This window comes from Neopelma chrysocephalum, unplaced genomic scaffold (genome assembly GCF_003984885.1).
Source record: "Neopelma chrysocephalum unplaced genomic scaffold, ASM398488v2 Primary Assembly neopelma1_26, whole genome shotgun sequence".
NCBI lineage: Eukaryota > Metazoa > Chordata > Aves > Passeriformes > Pipridae > Neopelma > Neopelma chrysocephalum.
This window is the reverse complement of record NW_020897695.1, coordinates 9,350,323-9,374,277: the sequence shown is the minus strand read 5'-3', so window position 1 is coordinate 9,374,277 and position 23,955 is coordinate 9,350,323. Positions and strand designations below refer to the sequence as shown.

The 23,955-nt window shown below is 38.0% G+C and overlaps 1 protein-coding gene across 1 annotated transcript in view; it reads left to right on the top strand.

The window, feature by feature from the left end:
• The window catches only part of OSBPL10 (oxysterol binding protein like 10), a 118,571-nt gene that overhangs the window by 10,693 nt on the left and 83,923 nt on the right, over nt 1-23,955 (top strand). Inside the window, exon 2 of the mRNA XM_027675451.1 lies at nt 22,525-22,700. Coding sequence (XP_027531252.1) covers nt 22,525-22,700 — 176 coding nt within the window. The remainder of the gene's footprint in view (nt 1-22,524; nt 22,701-23,955) is intronic.

Here is a 23,955-nt window from a genome sequence, read left to right as displayed (position 1 = left end):
CCTTCCCAGTTGGACAGGGGAGAGAGTAAGGTGGAAAAAACAACTCGTGTGTTGGGATGAGGCAGTTTATTTAAAGCAAAAAATAAAGCGGAAAGTTGTGCATGCAAAAGCGAAGTGAAGCGAAAGACAGCACAGTTTATTCTCTACTTCCCATGAGCAGCAATGGTCGGCCACTTCCGAGAAGCAGGGCTTCAGTACGCGTGATGGTTTCTCAGCAGGCAGCCTTTGAAGACAATGGCCATGCTATCTTTCGCTTTGCTTTTGCATGTGCAAGCTTCCGCTTCACTTTTTGCTTTAAACAAACTGCCTTATCCCAACACACGAGTTGTTTTTTCACCTTACTCTCTCCCCTGTCCCACTGGGAAGGGGAGTGATAGAGCGGCTGGGTGGGCATCTGGCATCCAGCCAGGGTCAACCCACCACAGTCCTTGCTGGCACCCAACATAGGACGAGATAAAGGCAGCTTTTTATATGTGTGTATATATATATATATATATATATATATATATATATGTATTGCATGCTATCGTAATAGTAGCTGTTGAATAGCAGGCTCTTGTGCGGGACTCAGAGTTTGCTGGCTGCACTGCTTATCACTTTATTTTGCTAAGTTTTGGGAACATACTAATATAAACAGTGGCTCCGTGCTTTGCTTTTACACTAATGGCCTTGTTATGCTGGGGGAGTTATCTTCTGGGGAGCTATCTGGGAACGATGGTGGAACACCTTCCCCTCACCCCTCCTTCCTTCCATGTTCTCTTTCCTCCCCCCCAGTGCTGCAGGGGAACAGGGAATGGGGGTTATGGTCAGTTGTTGTTTCTGCTGCTGCTCAGAGAGAGGAGTCCTTCCCCTGATCCCGTGGGGTCCCTCCCATGGGAGACAGTCCTTGATGGACCTCTCTGGCATGAGTCCATCCCTTGGGCAGCAGTTCTTCCCAAACTGCTGTCCTGTGGGTCACTCCTCCATGGGGTGCAGTCCTTCATGAATGAGGTGCACCACCGTGGGTCCCCCACAGGGGCCCCAAGTCCTACCCAGGAAAAACCTACTCCAGCATGGGCTTCCCTCTCCATAGGCTGCAGGTCTCTGGCAAGACCCTGCTCCGTCTTGGGCCTCCCACAGGGTCACAGCCTCCTTTGGGCATCTGCTCCAACATGGACTTCTCCATGGGCTGCAGGTGGGTCTCTGCAACCCAGTGGTCTTCCATGGGCTGCAGGGGCACAGCTGCTCCACCATGGTCTGCACCACGGGCTGCAGGGGCCTCAGCTCCGGCACCTGGAGCACTCCTCCCCCGCTTCTGCACTGACCTCAGTGTCTACCTTGTTGTTCCTATGTTCTCACTCTGCTCTTCCCTGGCTGGAATCTCTTCAGTGCCACAATCTTCTGCTCTTAATATGTTGTCACAGAGGCATTACTATCAGTCCTAATTGGCTCGGCCTTGGCCAGCGGCAGGAAGCCTGTCCTGGAGCCATCTGGCATTGGCTCCATGGGACAGGGGAAGCTTCTAGCAGTTTCTAACAGAAACCACCCCTGTAGCCCCCCTGCTACCAAAACCCAGCCACAGAAACCCACTGCACCGTTGGGTTCGTGTATCAAACTTTATCCTATTTTTATTGTGCCAGTATAAGGAAATGGTCGTTTGGCAATAGAACGAGGTAAGAAGAAAAAGATATAGGATGGTTGGAGAGGTTTAGAAAAGGAGTTAAAAGTCTCTGGAGGAGGACTTATGGAGATAAAATGCATGTAGTGACAGGACAAGGGGGAATGGCTTCAAATTGAAAGAGGGTATGTTTAGATTAAATGTTAGGAAAGTATTTTTTACTGTAAGAGTGGTGGAGCACTGGAACTGGTTTCCCAGAGAAGTTGTGGATGCTCCATCCCTGAAAGTGTTCCAAGGCTAGGTTGGATGGTGCTCTGAGCAACCTGGTCTAGTGAAAGATATCCCTGCCCATGGCAGAAGGGTTGGAACTAGGTCTTTAAGGACCCTTCCAACCCAGGCCATTCCATAATTCTGTTCTATGATTCTATGAAAGGGAAGAAACAGATGAGAGAAGGAAGTAGATACTGAAGACAGCACAAAGCTGGACCTTTACCTCATAAAAAAAAAAAAAGAAAAGTCTGAAAATTTTATAACGTGAATTCAGAATTAAGTCTTGGAAATCCAAGTAAGATGATTTGCTCTTATTTATTAATTTTAATAGTGCCATTAAGAACAGCACACACAAAATAGTGAGGAAAGTAGTATTTCCTAAATTGCAGAATGCGTAGCACAGTGCAAACTTTTCTGGTTTTGCTTTCATCCCTTCACTGCCTTCCATAGCAGAGCTTATTTCAGGCAAATAGAGGACTGATGTGAATTGCAGCCAGAGGAAGCTACTGACGGTGTCCACCTGGATATCTATTAATGTGCCAGACTTACCTTTGCTCTGTTAAACACAGTAATGTTTATGTGGGAATTCAAGCATTTATGATGATGAAACTGTTTTCTAATTGAAGGTTATAAGTATTGTTTCTTCATTTTTTATTAGAACAATGATCTGGATTTTTGTAGAACTATATTTTTGGAAATACATATATAAGGCAGCAACCTAATGCATAAAGGTCTTTGGAAGTGCTTGTTGCTAACAAATCTAAATACTCTTTTTTCTGAAGGATCATGGCTAATGCACTGCATATCTCACAACATATTGATGAAACCAACCCTCTCATGGATTCTGTGGACTCAATACATATGTTTCTAAGAAATAGTGTTGACAATATACTTGGTTTTAAAGACGGCTGCATATCAGCTGTCAGGATAAAGACCAAACACAAACTTAAACTTCTCATTTCAGTTAATGAATTTATAGTCCTAAGAATAAAGGCAAGGGAAAAACTATTGTTACGTATTGTCACAGAAAGCTGGAAAGTTCTGACTGTCCTAAGATGATGCAGCATGTAAGAAAGGTCTGGTTTCTGCAAAGCTGGGGTGGAGAAGAGCTGGAAATGAACCAGCGTGCTGATCTTGCTATCAAGATCCTTACTTTGTATATTGTATTTTCTTCCATGTGATGTGTAAAGAAAATACTGCATTGAATGTTTGTTCTTCCCAACCTGGAACATTTTAGACTGTGGATAAAAAGAAAAAATTCAAATACTAGGAAGAACAAGCAAAAAGGAAGACGTAAAATTGAGAACTTCAAAAATTCCCAAAGCAAGACTAACTTGCCTTTTGGTTTTTTTTTCTTCTATATCTACATATGCATATAAAATATATGCTGCTCGCAAAAAATGGCGTTAGTATAACATAGGTGAGTTCTCAGCCCTTTATATATGAGTGGAGTGAATGTTACTTGTTGAACAGGTTCTGTCAGTGAAATAATATTTTAAATTAAACTTGCAGTTGGGAGAAATGCCAACATTCATAAGTGTCAATTTTGAGAACCTGGATGATAAATTATCTACATTTTGCAAGTGAAAATAACAGCTGCTGTAGAGACTGCAGTAGAAACACAGAACAAGTTTAAAAACAGATGTTTTATTCTATCAATTTGCACAAAAATTACTGTCCAAACAGCTGTGTTCAGAAAGCATTTGCTAGAAAGTATCTGGCAGTTCATGACTTCAGTTAGAATATATCATAATACTTTGTGTCTACAACAGCTATAGAAATATATACCCTCAGTGAATTATATAAGAAGTACAGTGTAGAATGAGGGAGGAATGAAGAATTAATTGGTTTGAGGACTGCTGGCTCCTGGCATCAGGTAAATATCTTTTGCTACATGGAAATTACCTTTAAAAATTTTGTTTTCCTTTCGCAGGTGGTAATCAGCTCTTGTCATTATGAGTTTCTCGCACATGAATTGTATGAATAGCGTAGTTATGTCCACAAACCAGAAATTGCTAGATGAATGTGAGGCAGGTATCAGAAAGCAGATTCTTGAATACAGAAGCTTTGTATTGACATTAAAACTCTAATTACCTAGATTGAGGAAGACAAAGCACACTTCAGATGAAAAGGTGTTTCAAATTGTTTTGCTTGTCTGTTTTGTTAGAAATGGTCTAAATACTTTGAATGCACCATAATAACGGGAAAAAAACGAGAAAAGCTTGCATGCATGAGTTTGCATCCTTGTCAGTATTACAGTATTGTAATGCATTACTCAGTAAGAATGAAATATTTAAACTGGGTTGTTGTGCAACTGTTCTATTTTTAAACTTTTAACACCATATTTATGGTGATAGTGTTTTCTTAAAATTCTCTTTTTAAAAAAGTTTTATTTTTCATCTGAAAATACCATGGGTACTTCACAAAATTTGAACAAGCATCGGATGAGATGCTTAACACTATTGATGTTAGAGGAAGAGGTTCTGGAGCTCTTAACAGCACATCATTAAGTCGTCGCAAATTTAAATATATATTGTTTTGCTTTTCTTGGTGTAAAACAGGTCTGCAGGTGACTTTAATTGATTACAAGATAGTTTTCAAATCTAAACATTAATTTTTCAGTTTACAGGAAGATTATTATTTCTTGAGGTCTCTTATGCCTTGATGTTTTTAGCTGTGGACTAGAAAGTAACAGTGAAGTTTCTGGCTCCTGGCAATGATTCTTGCTGAGGACAGGGCATTGCAAAACAAGGATGAACTGTGAAGGTCTGGCAGAGAAGTTGGTGAACTGTGACACAACCTCTATAAAACTTTGCTGACTCAAGGCAGCTAATTGAAAATTTATGCAACAATATCCATTGATAGGATGTGGTTTTGCTTTGAATCTTGTTGGATTGCATTACTGAAATACAGTACAGTCAGTACCTTTGTGTTCTTAAAAAGTTGGCTTTAACAAAGTAGCTTCTGAATATTGAAAAGATGTCAACCTGAAATCTAGTTGATCTAAAAATAAACTAGGAGTAGTTTTGAATATACTTGAAACTTTTTCTACCATTTTTTAAACATATAATGATAATACAAACTACTCATACTGGCCACTCCCGAGGAAAAAAATTCTTATGTAGTATGGTAATCTTTATTAATACCGTTACTTCCTGTTGTAGAAGATCACTCTGTGAAATTCAGTTAATTTATTTGAAACTCACCATGCTGTACTTCCATTCCATCTCTGCATTTCTGTTGCCATTAACTGTTCTGTTTGTTTTGTTCAAGATGTTTTGGAAGTCCCAAGGCGTTTCTGTAGTTCTGTATTCTGTTTGTAAAAACTACAGTTATAATTGATCCCATTCCTGTCCAGTTAAGTCTATGTATACATTTTATTTAATACTTACCAGACTTCATACAGTATATCTGCAATTGTTCCACACCCAGTAAGGAATGCAATTTAGTGTGCCAAGGAAATTCATCATCAGAGTGATATAGTGCAAGCGATCTGGAGATTGCTGATAAAATATGTGGTTCATAGTTTTCCTTTCCTTCTCTTCTCTCTTCTGGGAGGGCACTTTAATCTAAACATGCTATTGAGGCGTATTTCAGAATATCCTCTTCTCCTTCCAAGTCCCAGATTGCACTGGTTAGGGAAAAGTTGGTAATTTTCCAAAGAAATGAAAGGTGGGGCACCTGATCTGGGAGTAGTTCTATCTGGCTGGGTCTCTTTGCTTCTGGGTGAGAAAAATACAACCAGAGGCTGGAGTACCAGAAACCTCTAATTCCTTGGCTTTCTTCTGTCATTAAATAACTTGCTAGCAGAACTGCTAGTTTTCCTCACAGTTGTTATATTTTGATAGTAAAAACCCCAGTGAAAATGTAATTAAGCTGGGAAAAGCACTGGTACTCATATTCCTTCTTTTCTAATTAAGATACTAATTTAGACTTAATAGTCATAAGGAGTTGTGAGAACAGCCAGTATCTTAAAGCAAAGCTTTCAGGTGAGAGTACAAATGTGAGAATCAGTTGCAGTGAGCAATTGATAACCTGTGGGTTGTGACAGCCTTGTTCAGCTGCTCTGTCCTTGCCAGGGGCTCAGAGGTTCAAATAGTTAGTTTCATTCTACAGCTTTCCCGTAATCCAGTGCTTTTCCAGCCTCTATGTCCTTGTGTGCCCTGTGCTGCTTACGAGGTGTAGACAGGTGATGCCAGTCAAGAGTGTTTTGTTGTGGTGGTTTGTGACAGCTGCCCAAGCCCAGCTTTGGTTTGCTCAGCTCTATGTGGCCTGGGGTTCATCTGCCCCTGTGGACTCAGACTGGTGATAGTTGTTGAGCTGCAGTGAACTGGGTCACAGCCCCTGGGCCCAAGGGCTAGGCTGTGGGTGTGGCATAGCTTACTTCATTCAATGGTTTAAATGTTGTTGACCTAACGAAATCCTGTAAAGGATGCTGTATTTTTGCTGTGCTGTGGACTAAAGGCTGGCATATCATTCAAACCTAGAGCTCAGGGCTTCCTGTAGCACACGGTTTTGCTGTTGGTTTGGGAAAAGTATTGGAAGTGTCTCCCTGTGCGTTGACCTTTTGTAGAGGGATCAGAGCTGTAAAAGCAGGTAGGAAGCTTATGTGGCTGCTCCTTTGGGCACAGGGGTTCTGATGGGAATCCCAGAGTTGAGGGATGAGCTGCAGGAAATAGCTGGACTTTCTGAGCAGACTGTAGCTGCTTACAAGTGCTCATAACTTAAGTTCTTATCTTTTCTCTATGCCAGTTTTCAAATGGAAGACTTTAAAGCCTTGAGGAGAATGGCTGAGCAGCTGCGAGATATAATCTTGCTCCTTCTTGCTCTGAACAAACAGATTGGCAGTTGAATATGAAGCTTTTCTCTAGGATCGGATAAATCGTACCTGTTATCCTTTGGATGTTCTAAGGATCTCTCTCTTTCCCATTTATTTGACCTTGCTTTTGATACGGTACAGAAAGCGTAGGGGGGAAGTAGTGCTATAGGATATGAACTGAAGAGAAGAAAACATTTGAAAGTAAGGAGATCAGACACGAAAATGTTACAAGTGCTAAAAATTAGAGGTAGATGAGCTGTAACCTCAGGTTCCAGAGAGGAGGTTAATGACATGAAGCCTTCTGTGGGTTTTACTCCCCTTGAGCTTAAAAATTGGTTTTTCAGAAGTGATGCTTGAGCAGATTGAGCACAAGTGGTGTGGAATAGGTGTCTTGACTGAGGGAGCTGGAAAGCTTAGTGGAACTGTCAGTAGTAATAGAGAAAGCAGCTGGTATAGGAAAAAATATAGTGCAGTTTTCAGATTTTTTTCCTTGAGATGGTGTCAGGACATCAGGAACAGATGTCTGAGAGACTGAAAATATCTACTCTACTCATGTTGAGTTTTAACTTCCATTAAATAATTCCCTCAACTGGATTTAATTATTGGAATGATGGATTGCATGTTTTTTAAAAGAAAAATAATAGAATTATACAACTATGTTCTGGAAATGTGAAAACTACTGTATCTCTGCTCTGGCAATTATCTTATTTATCCTCTCAACTTGTTCTGTGCTTGTTTTTGGTTTGTTGGTTGCGTTGTCTTCTGTTAGGTACTTGAACTTATTGTGGTGGGTCTCTTCTGTTTCAAAGAGAATTTTACACTTGGGAGGAGATGCCATCTCCTCCCATCTTCTTTCTGTGTGCATTTGCCAATAGTGGGTTCAGAGGTTCAGTTAAGTTGTGGCATGTTTATACTGCTGAAGGAAAAAACGACTACCTTAGATCATTCCCTTCACAGGATTAAAGTTCTGCATCTTGAAATCTCTGCTATTGAATTTCTTCCTGAAATTCTTCTTGTGTATTGTTTTCTGCTCTGTCATTCTTCCAGAGTAGGCAATGGCAGTTCTAACAGCTGCTACAGTTCTAACAGCAAGCACGGGGTTTTCTAGAGGAGTCTAGGGTAATGCTTAAAATTATTGCTTATTAAGGACTTTCCTCCAAGTGGCTTGTGCCTTTTTTATTTTTGTTTCTTTTCCTCTGTTCCTTTATCATACAGTCTGCTTGTCACTGCTCAAAATCAAATGAAAAGCAGAGAAAGGTGCCTTGTCAAGTGCTGCAGTGCAGAACCAGTGTGAGTACTGAGGAGTGTGCTGAAGGCAGATAGTAGAGAGCACTGCAGAGCAGGAGTAACCTTCAGATGTCAAATCACTATTAGAAAATAGGACTTAACAGATTATGCTCCCTAAAGTGACTGAGTAATATTTCTTTACAATGTTTTCTTTTGAGAAATAGTAAGTTTTTTGAAATGGCTGTTAAAAAAAGTGCATCTCTCCTTAGTTTCAGTTTGCAGTTGGCACTAACATTTCTTTTTGAATTTTCCCTCCCCCATGTTTCTTTGCTTGAATATTTCTGACTGTAATTTGGGTGTCTCAGATATAATGAGTGATTGGAGTTATTTTGCTTTGGGGGGAGGAGGAGAGGGAAGGGAAAGAAATGGAATCATGTGTTGTCTATTTGTGGTGCCAGATAAGAGAAACTATCAGCTAAGTAACACCATCTATTAAGACTGTTTGCAAACAGTTGATAACATTTGAGAATAAACTAAAAGAAAACTACAAACAAGTGGAGAAATCATGGCTAGGCTTCCAGAATGAAGATTTGGGAAGTGGAGAAATAGAGAAGTACTTACCACATCATTGATTCCCCCCCCCAATCATAATTAGGGACAAGGAAAAAATCTAGGTGGAAGAACTCTTTCAACTGCACTTGCACGAAAGACATTAAAATAAATTTTAAGTCATTACTGAAGAGAATTTAATGTGGTAGTGTAATTTTGCTTGCTTCTGATTTTTAAAGCTGCAGACTTTTGGAAACTGGAGGAAAACATACTGCTTATGACTGCTGGTTGAGGAAATGGTTAAGCTATAACAACTTAATATTTCCTTCTTCCAAATCTCCCACTAGCATTGCATTGTTACAAATATGGAGGTTGATGAGGATGTTTGTAATGTAGCCTAGATGTTCAGGCACTAAAAACAAGATTTTGGGTCCCAGCTGTTGCTGGAACCATTAAATTTCAAATTTAATAGACATCTCACAACTTGGTGTTGCTTCCTGTCATGTGGAAAAACGCCTGCTGCTTTGCTGTAGTATATTTAATGCTGGTTTTACCTTTACCTTAAAGAGGAGAGCACAAACCTGACCCAAGAGAATCTGTAAAAATCTGAAGTTGTTTTATTTCTCTCGTTGATTTAGTTCATTGTGCCATGGTTTTGTCTTTTACAGGCAGGTGATTCTTTTTTATGCCATTGATAAGCAGAGACATTGTCAGCATGTTTAAAAGAAATTGGTTTTGCTATAATATTTTAATTATTGGCATTATTTCTTTAATATCCATGTACTAGTTTATTGCAAAAGTGAAGAATTTAAACTTCTCTTTTGAAGCTGTTGGTTCATAGCTGTTCATAGCTCAAAAGTTCATAATTTCAGTTATGGCAAAGGAGTTACTTTTATTCGTGTGGGAGGGTAGATTAGATCAGCAATTTCCAAACTGTTTTTATAAGTAGTGTAATTCTAACTATAGCAATGACAGCAGAAATTATGTTAAGCTTTTAAAAGTTGCCAGTGAATTTCAGTGATCCGACAGGTTTTATGTCTTTTTGTAGAGCAGACTGATTGCTTTTGTATTAAGAATGACGTCAAATTTTATTTGAAAATATCTACTTGCCAGCTGATCAGCCAATATGACTCCTCAGTAATTCACTAAGATACAACAGGGGATTTGACAGAAACATACATAATGTAATATAGAAAAAAGAGTTTTGTAATTTTAAAATGTGAGTACAGTGGAAACTAATTTGGTGGGACTGCTGGTGTTAAATGGTGCAAAGTATGTTTTATTGAGGTATAATAATAAATTGACAGAGTTCAGTAAATTTGATGGAATTAGAAAACGTTTAGCAATGGTTTAACAAGGTTGAATAAGCTTGATGGCAAGGTTCACCTTATTAATTACTGAATGGAAGAAATATACACAGGAAAATTAAATTGAAATCAAGTTAGAATGATTCACACATGGACCAGAGATAGAAAGAGTAAAGAGGACCCTCATGTTAAGTCACAAGGTTCAGAGTGGACCCCCTTGCTTTCTTAACTCCTTATGGAGAGTATGTGTGGCTGGATCCAGTCTTAATCTCAGACTTGGACAATAGTTTATATCTAATGTACAGTGTTTATAATAAGCAGCCACGTGGATTAGCAATATTTCATTAGTATTAATTCAGCATGCTATCAGTTTGTTCCCTAAGATCTGCCACAGGTAAGGGATCTCTGGGTAAGGAAGGATCTTTTGGTCTCAGATAAGGAATCTCAAGCCTTGGGAGGCATCCCTGCTCAGAGAGAGAGTCATGTGTCATGTAGTCCGGCTGCAGTTCAGGGAGAGCTCCAGTTGGATCCGTCCTGATGGTAATATTTGTGGAATGAAGTAGTTGGCTGCTCATAGTAGTGTAAACAAGATGGATGTCTTCATTTTAGCTGTTACCTTGTTCTGTACTTTGGTCATCTTGCATTTTTGGGTTTTGAAACCACCTTTTGAAATATTTTTTCTGAGGCACCTTCACTCCCTTATACATGAGCCGGAAGCTTTTCAGCTCGCAGGTTCAGCACACGGCATGAGACCTGTTGCTCCTTAGTCGGCCTGAATGAAATTATGGCCTAGGGTCATGTGTGTCCATCACAGATCTACAGCTGAAAATACTGGCCAGTGGTTTTTATGTGATGCATGTAGTTGTGGAGGAGTTGGATTTTTTCCTGCTGTATCGATGAGTCCACAAAGTTCCTCTTCTACCCAAAGACTGACTTGGCCGCATTATTCTTTAGCTAACTCTAACTCTTATTATTGTATTGGCTATACAGGGACCAGGTGCTGTGTACTGCTACTTGCCAGTGAAGGGAACAAAGAAGTGAAGATGACAGAAGTAGCTCTGACTTGACACCAAATAAGGGAAGACTAGTTCAGCTGAACCAGGTTTTTAAAGTGCAAATCAGCAATTCTTCCTTGAGGAGAGAGAGAGAGAGAGAGAAATTACAACTGATTTCACTTGTGCTTTCTAAGGGCTGCTTTTTCTCACTTAGCCCAATGATGTGATGTAACACTTTACTGAGGATTTCGGGGGAACAGTTGCTGTTTATTTCGCACCATTGGTGTGGACTGTGGTGTAAACGTGCAAGACATTGTATTTCTATCTAAAAGTGAGTGATTTGGAGTTTAAAGGACTCATACCTTATGTTTAACCTTCTTTTCCCATTCATTTTAGTTAACTGATCATAAAGGAATTGTATATATTGAGAAATACCAAAGCTACTTTATGTATTTTCTTCAGTAAAGTAGTTTTGGAATGGAATTGTTCACATAGAATACAAACAATGATAAGAGGATGTCTATGCTAATTTTCTAAGTCTTCATCCATGGAAATACATAAAATGTAAATCAGATTAAATACAATTTTTGGAAGGTTTTTTTTTCCATGGGAATGTCATGTTCTTTAGAATCTCATATAAGTAACTTGAACAGAATTAAATATCTCTGAAATTGGCGAAAAGTAGAAAAAAAATCTCAATCTTCACTAATCTAATAATTAGTCTAATGTACATACAATCCAGTGCAGGAGAGTGTTTTGTTCTGCATGTGACTTGAAATCTAGCTAGCAGAGTGCTTTTTTAGACTGTAGTGTCTAATGATTCTTCAGATTTCTGTTTATTCAGTTTTAGGTAGATTTAATGAAAATCTTTTGGCACATGCTGTTGCCAAACTGTTCTGCTTGTCTACTTCTTCATACCTCCACTTCATTTCCTCTGCAAATTGTCTCTTTCTTGTTGGCAGCAGAGTGGTTGTAATAAAACTGGTGTTCTGTCTCAATAAACCATGACATGTGACTGTTCTAATTAATTTTTAGCAACATTTTTCTATTGAAAACTTTTAGGTTGGTGACATCTTTTTATTAAGAGTTTATGAATCCTATCTAATCTTTTATGTTTCATGTTCAGTAATAAAAAATGAGGGAAGAGACAAGTAACAGTGAAGATAGTTCAGTGATTCAGCAGTTTTATTCAATAGTTACTGTATACAAAACAGTACAGTTGTTAGAATAGAATTTACAATACAGTTGCATGTCTTCCTTGTGACTTAGGGGTTTTTACGGTGTGTCTTAAAGCAGCCTTGGTTTCCAGTAAGCAGTAAAAATGAATTGGAAAGAATTGCAATGGCTAATTTGCTTGCATTGACATTTACTCTTGTTTATATGCAGGTCAACTCCCTGAAGTTTCGTGACTTACCACTATAGGCTGTTACTGTTGAATATGTGACCTGAGGAACAGATTCATTAGGGTTCACCTGCATAGATAATTTCCCCGGCTTTTAACTTGGAGACATGCAGGCCCAATATTTTTGGGCTGTGATAACAGACTCCTTTTGTCTGTGTAGTTGAGTCAAGATGTGACTTGAATGATACTCTTAATTTCTGTACTCTCATTGTTAAATTGAGCAAAAAGCAGTACTTGAAAGTAGCTGAACTACTCTGCAGCTGCTCTAACTGAAGGTAGACTAACCTTGTAATTTGAGCTACTTCTGTTTGCAGTCTGTTTTGTGGTCTGATTACCTGAATAGTTTGCTTGATACTCATGCCTGGAGGTGTTAGGCCATCTCTTGGTTTGTCATCCAGTGAGTCTCCTTCTCAGCTTCAGTGTTTATGCTGTTGTCCAGGGTCACTCTCTGTGCCTTTGTTATTTGTTTCATTAATATTTCAGTCTCTGAAAGTATTTTATCTCCAGGTGGAATCGTAACTAACATCAGACATAAAAACTCGGAGTCATATTGGTTGTCTCATAGCTGAGTGCTTTTTCGTATACGGTTGGTAATTCTTGGCAGCAAAGGGAGCTCTAAAAATCTACAGATATTTGATGTATGAAGGTTCCTCCCCTAGATGGGAGTAACAGTAACAGTAGTGCTGGGTTAATTCTTACCAGTGAGAAATACAAGTTGTTGCAGAAGAGAGAGGAAGAGTTGGAAGGCATAAGGCAGAGAAATCAACTTTGCCTCTGCTAATAGGGGTGTGATTCATTTCCCTCACATAAGAGGGAAATGATAATAAAGTTTAGAATGGTGTCAGCAGAAGATATTGTGTATTAGACACAGGGTGGGTGACTGTGTGAGGGTTTACTCCTTCCTTCATACATTTTATGACCTTCTAGTAATGTAGTTCAGAGGGCAGACATTAGTTGCTGAAGGTGAAGGAGAGGGTTGTGGGGATATTTCAATGGAATACATGTTTTTTCTTCGGCAGCCTTTTTCAGGGGTTGTTTATGTTTGGGATTGCCAAAATTAAGTAGCTGCAAATTGTAGGGAATTTGGATTATAGATGATAGTATTCTGAGATAAAATTGTGATTTAGACCTGGCTGACTCACACAGATTCAGTGGGATGTGATTTTCTTTAAACTCTGTTGCATGGTAATGCTGATACAAACCCAGCAATTCCAGGCTCCCAGTGTGTGTTGTGGGGCCATTATATTAAGTGACTGAATTTGCTGCTTGTCTCTCATTATGTTTCGTGATAAACAGGCTGCCAAATGGATATATTCGATTCATTTGTGGATGTTGTGATAGCAAGTAGCAGGAAGACCAAGCAAAGGTCACATCACCTCTTTTCAATCCACGAAGTCTCCTGCAGAATGTGGCAAGTAGCAGACAGAAATCTCGATTAAAATACTGCCCTTGATCAAATCTGACTTCATTAGTGATCTGTCTTCATATATTACTGTCCTGGCAATGTGTTTTCTGTGTGTGTGTGCATGCCCCTACTTAAAGCAGAGACTATTGAAAGAATAATGTATAGTACTGTCAGTCACTGTTGGACTCATTAGCGCTCTGAGCAGCTGCCTTCTTTGTGATTACTTTGCTTCAAATTGGTCTGTGGGTGCTTACATTTTCTTAGTGTGTTTAATCTGCATTGTAGTGCCTTTGGTTCAGCTTTTCAGGCTTCCAGAATTGGTTATTTAGCTTGTTGGAGAGTTGTATTTTTGGTATGTTAGGCCACCTTCTAAGGTGTTTATTTCATTCTATATTTTAAAAGTACTTTGTGAAAGATGAGTTGATGCTAGGCACTAGGCAATTTTTGATGTGCTTGCCAAACCTATCAGATCTTTTGGAACTTATTACAGAAAGTGTCAAGCAAAAAAGTGACATGTTTTTGTGCAAGGTCAAATATTTCTGTATTGCTTACAGTTTTAGTGGGGGGTTGTGTTACAGAAAAGAACAGGCAATAAGATTCCTGGCATGGCTGGTGTAATTTTGGGAAACATTTAAAACTGTGTGGTGATGCAGCTGTTTGCTCAGCAGCAGCTTTGATAACTGCTGATGTGAGTAGAGAGAATTACAAATATTAGTATGTAAGAGCTTTTTTCACAAGCTAAACATCATGGATTGTCTTGATTGGACTCAATAATCCTTGTGGGTCCCTTCCAAATCAGCATATTCTGGTATACTGTCTCATTTTATATATATAATTCTTTATTTCGGGGAAGGAACTCAGATTTTGCCCAGTTTTTAGTGTGTGTGTCCTTCTTTCACCCCCCCCCCCCCCCCCATTTAGGTGTTGTTTTCTGGGGTTTTTTTTGGAGTTTTGGTGTGGATTTTTGTAGGTGATTTGTTATAATAACGAAAGCAAATAAGTCAATTTTTCCCATTTACGTACTGATTCTCACCAAGTTTAGTAGTAGGTTCTCCGAACAGTTGTTTCTCTGGATAATCCTAAAGTACTTTCCGACTAGAATATTCCTTGACTAAGTATATGCATTCTGCTTCTTTGCACCCTCTTGAGGATGACTGGGTGAAATTAAACGTCTAAATGCAAACCCCACTTTAGGTAGATAACAGAAGAAAATGAAGCACTGATTTCTGATAGCTGCCTTGTTTGTTGGTGAGATTTTTACTGCTGGTTGGAACAGAACAATATTGCACAAAGACTTGGAGCAGAGAAGCAGTTGTTAATACAGGCTCCAAAGTAGGTCTCTAAAGGTGCAAAGTCTTGCTCCTGGATAAGGTGGAAAGGTGGGATGAGAGAGGATAAACCAGACAGCTTCCTTCATTTTTGCATCCCGATGATTGCAAATGACTCTTGTGGACCTGACTTCAGTGAGAACCAATTTAACTACAGAGTCTTGTGTATATGTCCCTCACATGGGGAATGGAGTTGGTGTGTGTGTGACTAATCCTCTCCTGCATATTTCCTGTATCTTGTATTAGAGTTGCATAGAAGTGTGTCTTTCTAAAGGTTAACATCCTTAGAAGTTAACTTCATTAGAAGTGACATGTAAGTACTCTTTTCTTGTTTTATTTTAGATCTTGGTTGTTTTTCTTATGAAGGAAAACATATTTTCCAGCCTGGAAGCTCTGTTTTTAATCTGTGACCTGAATCAAGCTGGATAATAAGATTCACAGAATTAAAATTACAGCAGCCCACTTATTCCCCCAGTTATGTCAATGCTAGCCTTTTCTCTTGATCCATAGTACAAAAAATTGAGTCTGCTTAATTGTTAAATAGTTGTGAATTTAGAGCAAGTAAAAGGAAGGTGGTAAGTACTGCTAAATGACACAAAGTAGCGTTGAGTAGCCAGCCAGCATGATGGGCTGTGAGCAGTAAGTGCTGTTTATGGTATCAAACTCAACCGTGTACCTTTTGTTTATGTGTTTGCCCCTAAATTGCAATTGCTACCCTTCAGTGTGACCATGTTGTACTGAAGCATAGATTATAGGATGAATGTACTTTTCCACAATTCTGTATGAACTCAAAGCCTGGCGGGTAGAAATGGATGCATTATTTTAAGGCCTATTCTTCCTCCCTCCTTCCTAAAAAGCAACCCCTAAGCAGCTTTTAATATTTATTCCGAATGTAATCTCGTTTTCCTTAAAATCTGTTGCTGAATACAGAAAATTTCGGACAGTTGAAAATAAGTGGGATTGCAAGCAGAAGGTGATGACCTGATGAGCTGGTCAGTAGCAATTGTAGTTTCTGTAGGTACTGAGAAAGAAGTGACATTTTGGTTTGTAAAGAGAGCTCCCTGGGACATGAGAGTACAGGAAAGGAGATTTATCTTAATATTTTATTTGTGTGAGAATTCTTTGGATGTTAAAATCATGAAGGGCATGATCATCAAAAACAAGCTGTCCATGAGCTGTGGATAATACTTCCTCTGTTTCTTATCTCCATTTTAGGTGGGGAACACCTCTAAAAGTATCCAGTAAATTGTAGTTCATCTTGACTGATATGCAGTTACAATAATGCAGAGAAATCACTGTTCTAAAAATTCAGTTTTCATACACAGATGCTCAAAGTCAGTAAAGCTTTTAATGAATACGGTGGTTTCTATGCTTTCTTATGTTAGAAAATGAGGAAAAAGTTGAGGAACCTCAATGCATAAAGGATGCTAGGGTTACTGAAATATGAGCATGTTCTTCTAATCATCTGTCTTTAAATGACAACTTTAGAGATAATTTTTAATAATCAAATCCTTGACTGTCAAATGTGTATGTGCCATGCTTTATCTTTTTTGGCATAAATAATTCCATTAATCTTATTGGCTTAAGGTAAAAGGAAAAAAAAGAATTAAGTAGTTACATAAATGTGGTGTCCAGGATGGCCTAGTAAGATAGTTTTCTAAAAATTAAATATTTCTATGTGACATCTTGTTCATTTACTGCAGCCAAAAACTTTGCTTTTCTTTGACACAGTAATTTACTTTCTATGCCATAATTCTTATCTGTTTTTATACTACTTAAAAAAAAGAATTATAGAATAGTTTGACTCCTTATTCTTGAAAATCCTCCTTTAGAGGATTATGGAATCACTGAGGAACATGTGCTGACAGTGACTGGGGGGAAATTGGAATGGAATATAAGGAAAACATATGTTTGGAAACTCAGAAATGTTGAGAACAAAGTCGTTGAAGGAGAAGGTAGTGAAATTCTTCTGCTGTGAGCTGCTTCTATTCTTGAGTTAATTCGATGCTGAAGTATGTAGTAGAGCATAGTTTTTGTCACATTGTCTGGAATGATGAATTCAGCAGTCTGAGAAGGGAAAATACATGAATTGTTACTTTTCTAATATGATAGGGAAGGAGATGCTGCCTATTAATGTTTTAAATCAGCATGAAGATTGCCCTGTTTCAAATAAATGCATTTTATTTAAAAAATTTGCATTTTCATGGTTAAAACAAAATAAAAAGTAGATCATAAAGTGGATATTGTGAGACTGGCTTAGGAGAATAGGTATCTTTGAAAGAGCTAAAGTGGTGTTTTAGAGAGAAAAGCTTCTCTGTCCATCAATAAGAAAGTAACTGAGAAAAAAAATCTCCAAAAAGGTGAAACAAGGCTAGCCTGCTGTAGAAACAAGCCAGCATCCCTCTCTATCCAGAAGTACTTGCCGTGTTAGGTCATCATGTAATGAAAACCATTTTATTGTTTGGAGATTGTGGGAAATTGGAAGATTTTTGTCTTTAGTCAAAGGATTTGTTTATGCTCCTGTGCAGTATTCAGGCATCCATACCAATTTTAAACATAAAGTCTGGAATTAGACACAGTCCAACTATGAAGCATGGACTCCAGTGTAGGCTAGTTTATGAACCCAAGGATGTAATTCATACAATGCTACTTTCCATAAGAGGTGAGGGGTTTTGTTTTGTTTTTTTTTGGTTTTTTTTTTTTTTTTTTTAGAACGTTGAATCAAAAATTGAAGATTTGACTGGGACTGCAGTTGTCCAGCTGCACATGTCTATATAAAAATGTCTCATTATAAATTCAAACTAGAAGTTGTAAAAAATCTGGTCCAGAAAACTGACTTAACTGGGAAAGAAGGGTGGGAGGAGAATTCCAATCCTTAGGAATACATTACACAATGGAAAGATTTAGCAATCCTACCTGGAAAACTTCTTGGGATTACAGAGTAGTGAAAACTTGTGTACAGGTGGTTGGTTTCTGGGATATGTTCAGAATAAAAGGAGAAAAGGAGGAATTTATTTTAAGAAGTGTCTTTTCTGCTGGGACACACTTTTGGGTGCATTGCAGATTTGCATCTGAGTGACAGCTTCAACGAGCAGTGCACCATGTTATGGATGTGCAACTGAATGATGAAATACCTAGAAATTTTGTGATTTAATTATTTATTATTTACTTATTAAAGTATGCCTTTCCACTGGAGAATATTGAAATGCTTAATTTGACTGGAAATGGGAAAATGAAAATTCTTAAATCCAGTGAGGTGAGTAAATTACATAGGAAATGTTCACGTGCTTCTGATATCTTTGTGTATTTTGTGATGTCAAAATGTCTGATTTTTTCATGGAACACCTGCATAGCTGCTATTCTTTGTTGACAGGCTCTAATGGTAGACCACTTTCATCTCTGCTATGCTACCAGCATTTTTCTTAAAGTCTTCTTGAAGAGGAAACTAATAATAAATTATTATACTGCTATATAATTATATGAAAATGTTATATTTATTACTATAATAAATGCTTTTATCAGTGAATGCAAATCCAGTTGAAATAGTTTATTGGTGCTGTGTTTGACCCTTCCTTTTTATGAATTCAGAAGGCAACGTAGATGCGCTTCCTAATATGTCATGTTTGTTCTGCTTGACATTTTTTTTTAAATTTGAAATGGCTATGAATGAATGAGGGAATGGATAAAGGGGAGAGTGAAGCACGAGCATCTAATTAAGACAGTTGCAGAATTTATAAGACTTAGGATTTATTCAGAGAAGGCACTGATTTTGAAATAGGGGAAGTAAAAGAGAAATGAAATATCATCAGGCCACATTGACAAACTCACGGGTGACTTAAAAAGTAACAATTCTGGTAGTGTCAGACTTGTAGTTTGCTGAGTGTGGTGAGTGTTTTCTCTTGTAATTGATATCAGCTGGTAATGCATCTGCATTTGTTAGGAATGGCAGAGTGGGAGTATCCTGGTGAATCCCAGGAGCTTGAGGGAAGCTGGGCCAGAGGAGTGGGAAGCCTCTAGTCTCTAAATGGATTTGAATTTAAAGTGAGAAATCCATTGGCTTTTCTTTTGTGAAATAGCCTGCTTTTTCTTTCCTGTAATTTTACATGTCTACTTTGACTTGTGCTTACGCAGTTAAAACTGCTAAAAATGTGTTAAAGTGGTAATTTTCTAGCTTACCTTTAGATGAACTCTTTTAGTGACTATTAATTAAAAAAAAATGTTATTCCAATTTTGGAATAACAGAAAAATTTAACTATCTTTTGAAAATGTCTGTCAGTAACAGTTATTTCATAATTTCTGTTTAACACTCATTTTTTGTGTGTTTAGAACATAACTCTGCTACTTCCTGCCTGACTGTTCTCTAAGGAGTATGTTAGTTTTCATTACTGTTCATCTGTAATTTAATTACAGAAATACGACATCATAGGCAAAGGTGTGAGCAAAGCCAGTAGAGAAATGCAGGTGGCAAGATGAATCAGTTGTAGAGAGGCTAGTGCTGTTATTTCCCTGATAGGCAGAACAAATGACTTTTAGAACTGAAGTTAAAAGACATCCCTGTCTTTTTGATACAGTTACACAGCACTTCTAAGAGGTGACATGTACTATGCTCTTCTTTTCTGCTTTATATGTGTAATGCTTTTCCATTCTCATTTAATGAAAGAATCTGGTCTCCATTTCTTCTGTGTTTTTGTGATGATATGAACTGGGTCATCATTTGGTCTGTGATGCGAGAAGATGTTTTTGAAAGCTGCTTCTGTTTTTTCTATACCTTTATGTTCTCCCTCCCCATCTCCTTTGTACAAAGCCTTGCGCTGCTTGCTTTGACATTTAATTCCTTATTTCTTCTCCTGGCTTTTTCTATCCTGTTAGCAGTTTTCAAAGTGCATTATCCCCATGCTTCTCTTGTGAGGCTCTAGTTGTCTGTGCAGTTTGTTCCTGTCTATCTTTTTCTGTGATACCGCTGTGTGAAAGGTGAAGAGGGGAATTGCACATCAAACCATAACCCTTGAAAAGGAAATACTTGATTCTGTGTGATGTGAACAGTGTCATGGCCAAGATGCCTGTGAAAAGTTCCTGGTTCTTCTGGGACAGGAAAGAAGGCAGGATACTTGCTGAGGGTGATGTGAAGGCCTGTGAGAACTGGTTACTTTTTTCTTTCTTAAGATTACGGCTTGATTTCTGTTGAAAATGTTGAATGCTTTTACAGGCATCTGAGACATCATCACAAATACTGAAAACCTGAGGTACAAGGCCAGTGATAATGTTCTGTTTTTTTCGAGGCTGTACACAAAATAGGGTGTGGTTGGCTAGAAGGTCCAGGTAACACTACTGCTCCAGCTGTGATAACAAGGATGTGGAAGGATGCTGTCTCTGCATTTAGGAATTTGCCGAAGTCACTGCTCTTGGTTGTCATTATGCTGGTAAAGGTATATTCTGTACTCGAATGGCTGGTTTCCTTCCCTGGAGTAGCTTTATGGCAGTGCAAAGCCCATCTTTGTGGAGCTTACAGTCACTCTGGGAGTGCTTTGCTGGTCTCACATGCAAAGATTTCTGAGCTGAAGTGCTCGTGGTGTTTATGTAACTTAATAGATTCCGTTCTAATAGACTCAGAGGAACATTTTTCCCTAAATCCTTTGATCTTGATAGGAGAAGGAAAGACTATTTTTCTTGCCTCTCTTTTTCTTTCCTTTTTTTTTCTTTAACTGTTTTTCCTCCTTCCGTTAATTGTAGAGCTGTAGTTCAGTAACTGCTAGGGTGATTTTCAAGATAGTAATCAATAAAAAATGGCCCAATAATGAAGGCTGAAATAAATTATTTGTACCTGAACAATAGAAGGACAATGAGATTATAATGAGGATGGCACAGGCTCAGAATGGACATTGCTGTATATAAAGTCTAGACGTGTTTGCTAAACCCAGAGAAGCACTAGCTCTACGGTCAAGCTTCTATATAATTTTCTCAGGGGCATGGCATTGTTTCTGTCTAGTGCTCTTCTTTTTCTCCTGAGAATGTAACAGATATTTTTGACATGGACAAGAAAAACTGAAAATGAGCAAAATTAAAATTTACTATGAAATGTGCAAGTTTGACTTTTTTTTTTAATTGTACATTTTCAAATTCTACTGTTTTCCCCTGCAGTTAAGTGCATCTATTTTTCCCTACTAAGCAAACTGAAGAGAAAAAATGCTTTATAAGTGGGTGAGTAGTATTGTAGAATCATTTAAAAGTCAAACAAAATAGGAGATTATGGACTGGTGCAATATAAGTCAATAAGGTAATCTGAAATTTTGGCAATTTAGGACATCCTTATTTTTAACAGTACTATTGGAAATATGGTGGTGGTTGGCATTGAGCTTGCCATTTCCCTAGTCCTTTTTTTGTGGTGAACATATCCCGTGAAGTGGGAGGGATGTGCTTCATGATTACAAGAGTGAGGCTTTCCATTTGTTTCATGAGGGAAGGGATGCAGAGAGATAGGAGATGGAGTCAGGGCAGAAGTGAGTGGTGTAGTGATGCACTAGCTTAAAATCCTTTGGGACAGGGTTGTTAGTCTGTAATAATTTGAAGAGAGTTTGATCTTTGTTCTGATATGAAGGTGGTGGCAGTAGAGAGTTATGCATAACTACGGCAAAGGAAGGTTGCCCAAGCAAAATGTCTGAAGCCCTGTAAATCTTAGGTAAGGTTTCCTTGCATCATGTCCAGGCTTATTTACCTTGACTAAAGAGGTGGGCAGATCATCACCCATAACTTCAGTTGACTGTGAAGACAATCCTGGAAATATTCTGTGATGGGAAAGGTTAGAGGTGTTCTGCATATGGGGGTATTGTGAAAGGGCTAAGACAAAATGCCACTTTCAAAAGAAAACGGTAATCTGAGTAAATTTGGGATATACAAAGCTACAGAAGTCTGAATAATCAGTTTCTGAAATACTGTACACAAATTCATATGATCTGTGCTAATCTCATCTAGAGGAACAGTAGAAATAGTATGTGTTAAAAATGCCCATGTTAGTGGTATTAGCCAGGTTGTTAAGGGTGTTTTTTTAGAAGAAGCTGAGGGGATAATCTGCATTCCTGTAATCTTCATTCTAGTCTGTTGCAGGTCAGTAGCTCCTTCATTTGAGCCAGGTGGTTATTCTCCCTCCCCTTTTGGCAAAGAGTTAAAGTGTTAAGTAATTGTTCTGTGTAATAGCATAGATGATTTCCACAGGAAAATGGAATTTAAATCTGTGCTGTTGTGAAAAATGGGTTTAATTGGGGGAAAAAAAAGGTACATTTCCAATTCCTGAGACTGACACACTTAAGTCTGAAATATCTTTGCTTTCATTTACTGCAGTTGAGCAATTCAGTTAGTTTATTTTTTGTTTGTATGATCTTGCACTCCCGGAAGTTTGTTTATTGTGAAATGGTTTGGGTTATGAATGAAAGAATAGATCACATGCCCCTGAAAAATCAAGCCCAATGATCAAAATAACAGCACCTTATAAAATGGAGTTATTAAAAAAATTAGTTTAACTTCATTTGTTTACTTATGATCTTGATTTAAGATCAGTCTGTGTTCTTCTTTGAGTAAATACATGAAAAACTTCAGCAGAAATACTGTATGATTGTAATTTATTTCAACAGGTACTTTGTGCTGGACTTTGAGACGGGGATTCTACAGTATTTCGTGAATGAACAAAGTAAAAACCAGAAGCCAAGAGGAGCCTTGTCTTTAGCTGGAGCTATAATATCGCCCAGTGATGAAGTGCCACACATGTTGGTGGTCTACTCTGCTAATGGAGAGATGTATAAGTTAAAAGGTACAATGCTGCTTAGAGGTGCACTCTAAGAGTTGTTCCTCTCTCTCTTTCCCGCTTCTGCATCTCTTCTCTCATGTCTCGTTTCTCTTTTACTTCCCTGTGCTGTCAGATAGTAGTGCTTATACACTATATCATGTGTAAGAGTAATCTGGAGTTAAGTGCATATGACTTCACAGTGTGTAGGCTTTCAGGGCTGGAAGATATCTCATGGTATCTGTAATCTGTTGCTGTGCATTTTGACTGAATGGTATGTTTTACTCGCTTCCAAAGGAAGAAAAAGCTGCTTTCATTGCTGTCCACGGCATAACATTTAATTTCTAGTATTGTTCTCCTCTGCTGCCATCCTGCAGATAATGTGCAATAATAAATCTGATGATGGGTCAGAGAAGGGCAAAGTGCTAGTGGGAGGCTGTTAAGATATTATGTTCTTGTCAGTCTTGGAGTAATTGAATGCACCTGTAACATAAAATTTTCTCTTCCCTTTCTCCTAAATATAGGAAAGACAATATACGGTATATAGGAGTTACTTTGGAATACTAAAAAAAAACAAAACAAAAGGCAGTGTTCTGATTCTAAGATATTTTCAGTGTGGTTAATTGATCATGATACTTTTATATCAAATGAATTTTTAAAAAATAAACTATTATTAAAAGAAAAGTGACATGTAATACAGTGTGACAAAAGTATTCTTAGTTTTATTCTGACCGCAGTTTATCAGTTGTCGAGTAGGACTGAGCATGCAGGAGTCCTCTGTGGTTACCACTTTATACATAGAACTGAAACACAGGAACAACCAGGGAGAATTTCTGTTAAAATATGTTGGAATTTGCATAGCTAGAAAGCATGAGCACTTGTTTCATTATCATGCTTTTAATTTAATGAGGTCTATGAATTTGATTCAAATTAGTAAATAATTTCTATGCTAAGTCAGTAATTATTGAGATACTTAATAGCAGAGGAAGTAAGAGAAAATATTTACTGAAATTACCAAGTCTGTATTGCCATTCTTAATCAGGATTACTATAGTAGTGGTTTGTTTAAAACAAAACCAAATATCTCTCCTAAAAAGACTTACTAATATTACACAGAAGCCACCTGATATAAACTGCAGAAAAACTTCAATAATTTTTAAAGTTGTGTTTTAAAGATGTAAGGGGGAAATTGTGATTTTTATTCTTGTGTCTTTAAGTTACATGTGAATGACACAGGTTTTGAGAGAGATTTAATTGAACTCTATTAAGAGAGAAGTACTTGA